Below are 11,275 nucleotides of genomic sequence, written 5' to 3' on the forward strand. Positions count from 1 at the left end.
TGCCGATGCTGATGCATGGGTGAGTCCAATAAGTGTGTGAAGTTTCAATTCACCCTCGCCCCCCCACCCCCACACCTCACGAGTGGTTACTGGGATATCAGCTTACATACAAAAACTTAACCAAATCTGGACGCCGACGCCGACGCATGGGTGAGTTTAATAGCTCTACCTATTCTTTGAATAGTCGAGCTAATGAATAGTCACACAAATAGCTTTTTGTCCAGGAATACATACTTTATAATACAGTATAGATCTGAATGTTTTCTAAGAACTTGATCAAAATATGATATCGCTGGTGTCACAAAAAAAATATCTGTAAAATAAATAGAAAACAACCAAAGTTCATACCCAATTACATTGATTTATTACTACATCATACAAATATAGTGCATACTTCTCGAGATATTGTCATGAGTCAGGCGTAACTAGAAAGAAAAGCACGCGACAAACTTCTAATACCCAATGAAATTTACAGAAATACAATGTATTTATTTATGTAGAATGAATACCCGAAACAAAGTCCTTAAAATAGGTGATATCCAGACTTCACTGATCTTGGTTTTGTTCCTTCAAGTTTAATCCACATAAAACTCTATATGAGCACTAATATGATATATCACTGTCAAAATAATTCACATAAGATCTTGAAATAAAATTTTCCCTGAATAATTCTTTAATAAATCCAATATTCTGGTAGCAATCCTTTTATAGAGACTGTAAATGATTTTAGTTCCAAAATTTTTGATTCCGAAGATGATAGTTAAAAAATAACAAGATAAAATTTGTTTCCTTAATATATATAAAAATAAAAATATCTAATACTTTCTGGTAACTACAATTCATGATTAGTTCTTCTACAAAAATCTTTTGTTTACAACATAACCATATAACTGTACCTTATTTGGAAAAAAGGCTACTGGAAGTTTCCTAGAGGTTTCTAAAATTTCCGTGTACGGAACAAATGAATACTAAATAATAGAATGTAGAAAAAACTCATAGCAACTGCTTAATCAAATAAATAAGTAATGCATGAACATATAAAATTTATAATCATGCATGAACATATAAAATTTATAATCAAACTAATATTGGCATTCACAGAAAGCACCATAGCGTAGAACGCCACACATCACTGATAATAATAAACGTCAAAAAAAAAAACGATTGCTTCACTAAGTGGTAAAATGTATAAGCATTACAAAGTGTATAGATGACAAAAAGGTGAAGTTATAAGGACGAAATTAATTTTTAGAGAGAAAAAAAACAGTTACAATTTAAGTATTTATTTAAATAGAAATTTCTTTCAAGATTGGAATATCACATTGCCAGAATATAAAGAATGGTTTCTTAAAATCAAAACAAAAAAAAAGCATTTATGAAAATACCTGCTGCTTTTGTTTCAAGGTGTTTGGAAAAGAAAAACAAATAAACATCGCTAAATATTAAAAACTTTGAAACGTTGAGCGAAGTTTATAGACAAATATGTGATGATGACACAAGTACATTTTTATTAAAGTCTGCAACGAAAACTGAAAAATCAGATATCACAACAGATACATACCGGTCTACTTTTGTATATCCCAATTGCATTGCAGACATAAAATCTAGTGATGGCCCATGCAAAGTATTTACTGAAACCGATAATGACAAACTGACACAAACAAGAGATAGTAATCCTAGCTTTGACAGGAAACACTGCTGTTTCATATGTAGAGGCAAATACCGACGAGATCACATGCTTGGGCATAACTAGATTTATGCTAAAGTTCTTGAAGCTGCTAAGCAAAACAAAAATGACCACAGTTTAAAGATTTTGTATTTACAAAAGTCAGGTTTCACACGTGAAAAATGTATTGCTTAATATCTAAAGAATTCGCAGGAAGCCGTTAATAAAATATTTTATAATGCCGCGAAAGGAGAATTTTGAAATGTTTTAGTTCTTTTGAAAAAATAATCAAATGAAAACGTAATAAAATGTATAAGTTGTCAATACTTTAGGCTACCTTTCTGAAAACTGAAGAAGAGAGGTACGTGTCTACTGAACATACACGGATGAGAATATTAGAAAGACGTCTGCGTAAGATGTGGCCACATGCTAGCAATATTTCTAGACCCAGTCTTAGTAACACTGTATGTTCTATAGAAATAACTATTGAAAAAAAATGTCAGTAACTGTAGACATTAATGAGTTGCCTATTCCAGACAGTACATTTTTCTTCAGCATTTTATAGTGTTTTTGTAGCTGCAAACATTTACCTGACTATTATTACAAAATGATTTTGAGTACAGATGCAAATCATAAAACATTTCTTAATTTTACAAAATTTCCTTTTTTGCCTACTTCGAGGAAGATGTTGTATTGTTTTGGTCATGTCGGTATGCATAACATAAGCACAAGCTTTAAAACTTTTAGTTTGATAATTCTCAATAAACTGAATTGTTCCAATCTATTAGGTTTTGATAATAGCAGCTACTATCATGTTCTCACGTTCAAAGCTTCTGCCACTGACTGGCACACGCGTGACCTACTGTTGTCGTTGAAGGAAACCTTTCCAACTAAAAGACCGCTAAAAGACACGAAAACTATTCCTGCACAATCCTTCCAAAGTTCCTTTAGTCTTATTTTCTCTTCTCTTCGCCTGTTTATTGATGCGTTATCAAACATGCTCTCGTATCTGCACAGTGGGACAAGTATGGTCTTGCTTTGGAGATCTTCTAAAGAATGAGATCAGGAACAACAATTTATGTTAGTTTTCAATATTATAAGAGCTGTTTGTAAAACATGTCCTCATGATAGCCTGTTGCGGTGGGAGAGCGTGTGGTCAATTGAGTATGTAATTTTGTATGACGTGACTTTGACCTTTGACCTACCGACACCCAAAACAGAGAAGGGTAATCAATTAACCACAAGCAATCTTCTTAAGTTTACCAAGAATTCTCTAGTTATTGTTTGGAAACGAAGTGGTCACCTGGAAGAAAGATCGACATACACAAAATACCTCCTCTTATATGCAGTGTGGAATTTTGGTCATTTTTTCAGTTGATGTATACCTCAAGCAAACCATATGGGTACCGTTTTAGAAACATTGATGTACTTAACTCTTTTGAAATCAGGCATAACGAATACATGAGTGCAACCTAATAGATAGCCAAATCCGTCGTCGCCTTTTAGCGGATATTAATGATAAACTAGGGCTGCTTTTGAGAAAAGCGCATGTCTCCCACAGCTTCCTAGTCATCTAAATAATAAGTCAGTCTTTATATACTGTTTACTCACTACAAATATACCTTTGAAGAGTAAAAAGGCTGATTTTGGGTAATTCAAGGGCCATAATTCTGAAGTGCCTGGGGCGATTTGGCTAGTTATCGAACTTGGCCGAGGACTTATGGTCAAACACATTTTGTTCAAGTTCAGCGAAGATCGGATGAGAAATGTTCGACTTAGAGCGCGGACAAGAGTAAAAAGGCCGATTTTCGGTAATTCAAGGGCCATAATTCCGAAGTGCCTGCGCCGATTTGGCTAGTTATCGAAACTGGCCGAGGACTTATGGTCAAACACATTTTGTTTAAGTTTGGTGAAGATCGGATGAGAAATGTTCGACTAAGAGTGCGGACAAGATTTGTGACAGACACATACAGAGACAGGAGTAAATCAATATGTCTCCCACACCACTGTGTGGTGGGAGACATAATTCCTGAAGATGCAGTTATGGCTATTTACCTCCATCAATACATCAAGATTCATTAAAGTCCACTTAACCGTTGCAAACAAAAATGTAAGAGTAGTAAGAATATATTATGTTTAAAACACTTTAGTTGCACATATGTAATCGGACAGGTTTCATTAATTAAAAAGTTAGGAGCACAAGACTATTACCAAGCAACAAATGTCCCCTTCTGTCATACCATCACTTATAAATAGAATGTTGATGCAAAAGGGCAATAATATTGAGCCCGCAATTTGTTGACACAAAGACTCAATGACTCAATCACTTCAGCCAATAAAAATAGAAGCTCCATACACGTAGATGATACAGCAACGACAAGATCTGACATAACCTTTGACTCTTTAGTGTGATCATGACATTTGGATAGGGACCTGTGTCCAGTGGTAATTTTCTGTATCATTTGAGGCCACCATTATAGATTGCACTAAGCAAGTCAAAATTACAGCCCGGACATGCTCTTAATTTACCTTTCTCCCCTTAATGTGACCTTGACCTCTAAGATAAGGACCTGTGGTTGGCACGCTACAGGCCTTCTCACTGAGGCAAACATTTCTGCCTAACAAATGTCCTTGCGTTTGCCCGGACCAACGGAAGGACGGGTGGACATGCGTGATTCCAGTATAACCTCATAAACTTTGTATTTGGGGTATAATTATGAATATGCAGCCATAACTGTGCTACTGACCACCTCTATATAAGGATCACAACTATAACACATCCGTATAAAGTTTTTTTCTTCTTGTTTATCCATAAAGAGAGTACATTTACCTGTGTTGAGGGCCACCTGTCAACAAAGACCACGTTTTCCTTTCCCAAGGGTGGACTTTACAGACAGGTTTCACTGGATATATAAAACACAACAGTGTTTTAAATGCGTACATATTTTACATGTAAGTATAGATTTACTTACTTCTAATTGGACGTAAACTCTCGTCACTCTTCTCCAGTTCACAGACTACAATCGTGTGTAATTTGCCATCAAGTTGAGCCGGCTTGATACGTTGTGACGTTATTTCATTAACTGTAAGGTCGGCTTGAAGCGAGTCCGTGAACGATGAAAGAGAAGACGTTTCACAAAGGTCGAGTATATTCACAGATCGGGCGCTATTATATACTGTAAGTAAGTAAACGCAATTATATTGTACATAACAATAAAATACTACATATTGTACATTTACCATAAATCAACAGAAAAAAAAGACTTTTATATAAATTATATTAAGTATCTGTAAGGAGTAAATCTAGAAGATGGGGTAGAATAGTCTGAGACAATGCAATATTATGAAAACAAGGCCATTTCCCAGCAAATGATGTCCCCTGGAAGGCGACTAATACAACAGCCTTTGTCATAGAAACCAGCATATCTTTTTATATTGCAGCTCAAGAAAAGAATTCCCATATTCTCTAAATTCTCCTAATTGCCCACATCTATAAACCAGGTTTCTTTACTTTTAAAGTTATCATAGAACCCATCATTTCTGACTTACAGACGAAAATACGAACAGACAAATTACAAAAAATGTGTATATCCTTCATTTTATCTATTGATACATCAGGTTTCATGTAGACATATCTTATGGGTTTTTTTACTTACAGGATCATCCACCTTTTGTGACTGACTAATATTTATCGATGAATTTGGAAACACTTGGTCAATCATAGTTACAAGCTCAACATCACATTTTCAACCTTTCAACATTAAACCAGATCAGAATGTTTGTCTTTATGAAATCTATGCCAATCATTCGGGGTCAAAGAATAGGTCATTTTGTCGATTTATAGAAGCCATTGTTAATACTCACCCGGTAAAACTGAAACTATGATGTGAAAAAAAGTTATTATGGATTCGTTTTGACTGACATTACATTGGCGATTGTTTTATTAAGTTATGTTAGTGTTCGTGGTGTACTTCAATTTTGTCTTAGTGTCCTTCATCTTGTCTTTAAGAGTAGTGGTACTCGAGTGACTTATGACCATCATTGCCCTCTTTTTTTGTACCCTAATATCTTCATAGCATACAAGAAATCAGCCATAAGTAAAAAAGAACATTAGATATACATGTATAATATACAAGTTACCTTTCAACTCTGCAAGAAATTTTACATCTTTCAGGCCTGTCTTGATGCTTTTATTCATTTTGTAATTCACTGCTTCCTTTCCTTTTCTGACAATAGCATTAACGCAATCGTTGCCTTTCTTTGCTTCCATTTCCATGAGCTTTGCATTCACAAATAACTTGACGTCGTCGTCATTACCAGTCAGAGTTATATTTTGCCTATGACTTACACCTTCTAACATCTGATTAATGTTTTCTATATCACAGGAAATATCCTCCTTGATTTTCTTGTACACGGCTTTTACCTCAGAAACTGAAGATCTCCCTAACTCTTCAACCCTGTCAACCAAACTTTTCTTGAATTTTTGAATTTCTTCGATTGTGTTGTCCTCCTGCTGATTCATTTCTTGAAGTAACAGAAGCCTTTCGCTGTTTATGTCTTGCAAATCTGTCTTTACTTTCTCCAACCTGCTCTTACTTGTCTGTATTGATGTACCTGTCACTTTACTTCTGGCGATATTCGGTATATATTCCACTCCTTCACATGACCTGAAAGTTAACTCTAATAAAGTTTGTATTGTAATTTAAAATTTCTAGCAATAGAAGAAGGAACCTTGTACAAAATATGAACATATCAGTATACTTACACTCCAGATTTATATCTCACTCTTTTCATATAAATATTTTACATATATATACACATTAAATCTTCACAGCAGAAATGCTATATGAACAAGTGAATGAAGTATTGCCATGTAGTAAAAAGTCCTATACCGGAAGATGACTCATTATCTCAACTGCGGTATAACCTAATCAATGATGTAATAATACAGAATGTTGTGCTATATATACAATAAAATTTGCATGTATAAAAATGTACAGTTGTTAATTGTTTCTAGGATCTGTACAAAACTATTTTTAACATTACTGTTGAAAATCGATGTGAAAATAATAGGAATATAAGAGGAGGTGATGGCCCTAACGGAACAATTTATTGATCGGCAAGCAGGTGAAATAGTTGCAAATGTAACAAAATTGCGGGAATACTTCATGTTATTAAAGGAAAGTAATTTTAAAGACAATACACTTGAGTTCATTTGACACACAAGCTTGTTATGTTGAATATTCACACGAAGTTATCTATATACCCATGCACGGACGAAAAAAAGTTACAGACAAGGCAAGAAAAGTGGTCTAAATTATTTTGCAGACTGGACAGGAAAATATCAATGTTGACTTTTGACCTCCAAGCGTGACCTTGTGCTATGAGCGCGTGATCTGGACGTTGTGCACGACACACCGTCTCATTTAATACTGGGACATTTGTAACAAGTGATACTGAAATCTCTTGAAGTGTGGTAGTTGAATTTCTAGATGGATAGCAGAAGTATGGACCTGACAGGAAAAAACATTTTGACATTTGACCTTCAAATGTTACACTGACGTTTGAGCTAGGAGTATGGGTATTGTGCATGACAATTTGTGCCAAGTAGTATTAAAATCTCTTGATGGACAGAATTATAGATTGGACAGGGAAAACCCCTATGGACATCTGACCTCCAAGTGTGACATTGACCTCAGTGCTAGGTCTGAGTTAAGCACGCGCAACACGTCGTCTCATTATGGGGAACATTTGTGCCATTTAATATTAAAATCTCTAGATGGAACACAGAGTTATAGACCAAATGGGCAAAAGTCCTTATTGACTGTTGACCTGCAAGTGTGCCCTTGACCTTTTAGCTGGAGTCCGGATGTTTCGCAATACAAGTTGTCTCATTATGGGGAACATTTGTGCTAAGTGATAATAAAATCCCTTGCTGGACAGACCATACAGGAAAAGGCTCTACTAAAATTTGACAATATGTGACCTTGACCTTCTAGCTAGGTGTCTGGATTTTGCACAAGACACTTGTCCTATTATGGAGGAACAGTTGTGCCAAGAAATACTATAATTTCTCAACGGATGTTACAGTAATGGACCGGACACTATGTTAACAGTTGACCTGCAAATGTGACCTTGACCTTTACGCTAGGGTTCTTAAAGTTGTGCATGATTAATCATCTTATTATGGGGAACTTTTTCGCTTAGTTATATCAAAATCACTTGATGGATGATTGAGACCAAACAGAAAAAGCCCCGCTGATATTTGATCTCCAAGTGGACCTTGACCTTCAAGCTAGAGGTCCGAGAATTGCGCAATACACTTCATCCACAGTTTGACAGCTATACGACTTAAAAAGCTGGGTGATTTGGACATTTCTTTATTTAACATTTGTCTGTGATACATGTAATAGAAATTTCATGTATCAGTATACAAGTGTATTTCGGTTACCAACAGGTAATTAACGTTTTTTCATTTAACGTTGGTTAAAGTTCATACCATAGAGACAACTTCTCTCGCAAATATTATAACAAAATACTGCTGAAATCCTTTAACCGGCACTACTTCCATGATTTGGAAATTGCCAGTGTGGTGCATTTTCGACCGCTTGGATGTTTGACTGAATAATGCCCGAAATTAGGGTATTTTTATTCTTCATGTGACTGACCGACATTACGAAGCTTGAAAACGTGCGTTTCAAACTTTCAGGAACACCTACAGTCAAAACAAAGACGTGACCATTTTATACAATCAATAACTCTTCCATTTACGAAAGACATGAAAATGAGTGTAATACATACACAAAACTGATGTATACATATATTACTTTAATTCAAAATAACATAACAATCTATTTTACTTGATGAACAGACAACTGTCGGTGAGGTTCCACCATTTTGTTATACATTTTTGTATTTGCAACTATTTCACCTGTTTGCCGTTTGATTTTAAGATGTCAATAAATTGTTCCGTTAGGGTCATCACCTCCTCTCTAAAATAGTCATGCAGTGATGAAGCATTTGACCACGATGACGAAGTTATTTATAGCCATCATGATCTCACAAATTGCTATCATGGTCTCGTACTTCGCAATTGTCATCTCGTACTTCATGCAACACTTCTTTAAGTGAAACATACAGCAAGAGATAATAATGGCAAACCAAAACATTTTCATACGTGATTTCACACTTTGCGCATCGCCTTCGCATAATCACAAAGCACGAGATCACGCTTGGGATGCATGATATTTCGCTTCTCACTTATTGCCTTCGCATGATGGTGAAACACAATTATAATGCCGGAAAGAGATCAGGATTGCAATGCAAGAAAATGAATAATACAAAAATGTAGGCCAATTCAGAATTTTAAGTATCACTTTCTTATGGTGGCAAAGCATGAAGCACAATATCACACATGGGGAATCGTGAAATATTTGATCCCCGTCATTTAACATCATGACATCGGTTTCACGCAAGGACAATATAAGAGGAGGCAATGGTTCTAGCAGAACACCCTAGGGCCGGATCCAGAAATATTTGAATGGGGAGTGGGTGTACCAGTTTAGACCGAAGGCGCATGGTGCCGAGTTGGGATAGGTACAGGAGGGGGCCCTCGGCTCGTTTAAGTGAGGTCTGGGGGTCTCCTCTGGAAATTTTTTAAGTATAGGTAGGAAATGGTGGCTTCTGGTGCATTTTTGTCTAATTTTTGAAATACGAGTAGGGGCCCTCCTCCCCTCATTTTCGGGGGTTCAACGTGGTCTTTCCTTGGAAAATTTTGAAATATAGGTATGAAATGGTGGCCTCTAGTACATTGGTTGGTCTAAATATTAAGGTACGGGAGGGGGTATCCTCATTTTCTGGGCTTCAGCTGGGTCTCTCCCTTGAAAATTTTGAAATACAGGTATGAAATGGTAGCCTCTGATGCATTCTTGGGTCTAAATTTTGAAGTATTTTAGGGGGGTCAGGGGTTCTTCTCCTGGAAAATTTTGAAATATAGCCTCTGGTGAATTTTTGGGTCTAAAATGTATTGAGAAAATATTATTCCTTTGCCAAAATAATTGTCACTTTTCGGCCATCTGTGTGTGTGTGGAGGGGGCAGTGATATTTTTTTTGAAATAATTAAACTACCTGTGCCCGTGGAATTGGGAAAATAAGCGCGACAAATCCAGAAATTGGGAAAATAATGGCAAGCTTGTTATTTTTCATGTTTTTTTTTTTTTTTCTACTGAAATATCTAAGATGAATGGACTAGTTCTTGCCTGACTCGTTTTCACTTTGTAACAAAATGCTGTCTGTCAATGATGCGACACAGACTTTGTGAATTTTAATTGAAAACAATCTCCATCAGAAGGGGAAATATGCAATATATTTGGGAAATAATGATCATTTTGTGGGAAAAATGGAAGGTTTTTTGCAAGGGGAAACAACCAATATTCGGCACTAAAAGTGGCCAAAAAAATCACTTGGGGGATGTGTGTGGGTGCGGGGGGGGGGGGGGGTTAGCCCGGCACTGGGTCCGGGTCTGCACCCTATGTCATATATATCAAATAAAATGTATAAACCTGTGTTTCACAGCAATGCATACAGTACAGCACACGACATCATGATGCCCGCAGAACATTTTTATCACTTCCCCATGATGCTCGTCGCATGTGTATTCCGGCAGATTAGCTTGTGGTGACTGTCGTCTTTGACTACTTCCAGATTTCATCGCACGCTTGTCCAGTATGGTATGGTTTTTGATGAACTTGTTGTGGCCTTCCATACATCTTTGGCAGTAATAGGTGTGGCAGTCGGCACACTCATAAAACGCTTCGGTATTCTTACCTTCCTCAGAACACGGAACGCAAGGAAAATCGTGTATAACATCTGATGCATCGGTTTGTGATTTTCCACCAGTCGCCATACTTTCGAAAACGAAAGAAACTATCTAACAGGAAACATCGAAACCGAAAGTATAATACTTGGACTCTCCTATATTCTAAAAATAAATCCGTTGTTTGAAAACGAACATGCGCAGTGTATAGAAGTAAAGGCTGTACAGTAGTAAATAAATTTGCTATATGTTCTATAAAATTAACAATCTTCTGAGAGCTGTAACACATAGCCAGGCTCATTTCAACAAAGAATTACTAGACTTATGTTCTCAAATGACAAAAGCAAGAAAAGTAGGGGTCATGTATCTTCTAAGAGAGATTTTGTGTCTGACAGGTCAACACTGATTTTCCAAACGGGTATAAAAACACATGAGTAATAAGGTTTGTTTACATTCATCATAAATGCAAAAAAAATATCCTTCAAAATGCTACCAAAATGTCAAGTATAGGTCCACAATGAAATAAAAAACAGGAACTGGCTTATATAAAACATTAAAAAGCCACTTCATCTGTGAAAAAAATGAGGATTTTTCTTTCTGCCATTATCCAACTGGTATCAAGATTTTTCACCTCCTATACTAGCTTGATTACCTATTTAGTGCTATTGTTCCTAAACAAACAAAAGAATAACATAAGATTAACGCCATATTATATTATACAACGTTTCCGATTCGGAACAAATAAGTAAGCCCTCGTTGGCAGAGCGGTAACGCGCTCGCTGTACTTTTTCGCC

General features: G+C 36.2%; 1 protein-coding gene across 2 annotated transcripts; it reads right to left on the reverse strand.

Moving 5' to 3' along the window:
• Positions 1-347: 347 nt before the first annotated feature.
• Positions 348-10,634, reverse strand: LOC123531558 (uncharacterized). Of its 2 annotated transcripts, none has more exons than XM_045312623.2 (4): positions 10,228-10,634; positions 5,807-6,333; positions 4,639-4,842; positions 348-2,715 (listed from the first exon to the last, which is right to left on the reverse strand). In XM_045312623.2, the coding sequence occupies exons 1-4, from the start codon at positions 10,569-10,571 to the stop codon at positions 2,477-2,479; spliced, it is 1,314 nt and encodes a 437-aa protein (XP_045168558.2). In that variant the 5' UTR covers positions 10,572-10,634; the 3' UTR covers positions 348-2,476. The 2 variants fall into 2 exon arrangements, with proteins under 2 accessions (XP_045168558.2, XP_045168559.2); XM_045312624.2 differs by lacking the exon at positions 348-2,715 and adding an exon at positions 2,734-2,969.
• Positions 10,635-11,275: the final 641 nt, after the last annotated feature.

The sequence above is a fragment of the Mercenaria mercenaria genome, unplaced genomic scaffold (assembly GCF_021730395.1).
Source record: "Mercenaria mercenaria strain notata unplaced genomic scaffold, MADL_Memer_1 contig_3115, whole genome shotgun sequence".
Classification (NCBI taxonomy): domain Eukaryota; kingdom Metazoa; phylum Mollusca; class Bivalvia; order Venerida; family Veneridae; genus Mercenaria; species Mercenaria mercenaria.

Bases quoted from the DNA above. Each gene is read 5' to 3' on its own strand.
- LOC123531558 (XM_045312623.2), bottom strand. From the start codon at position 10,571: ATGGCGACTGGTGGAAAATCACAAACCGATGCATCAGATGTTATACAC. The intron at 6,334-10,227 runs GTTTATACATTT...GTTAACTTTCAG, and splicing joins TGCATTGCTGTGAAACACAG to GTCATGTGAAGGAGTGGAAT. The intron at 4,843-5,806 runs GTAACTTGTATA...ACTTACTTACAG, and splicing joins ATTTCTTGCAGAGTTGAAAG to TATATAATAGCGCCCGATCT.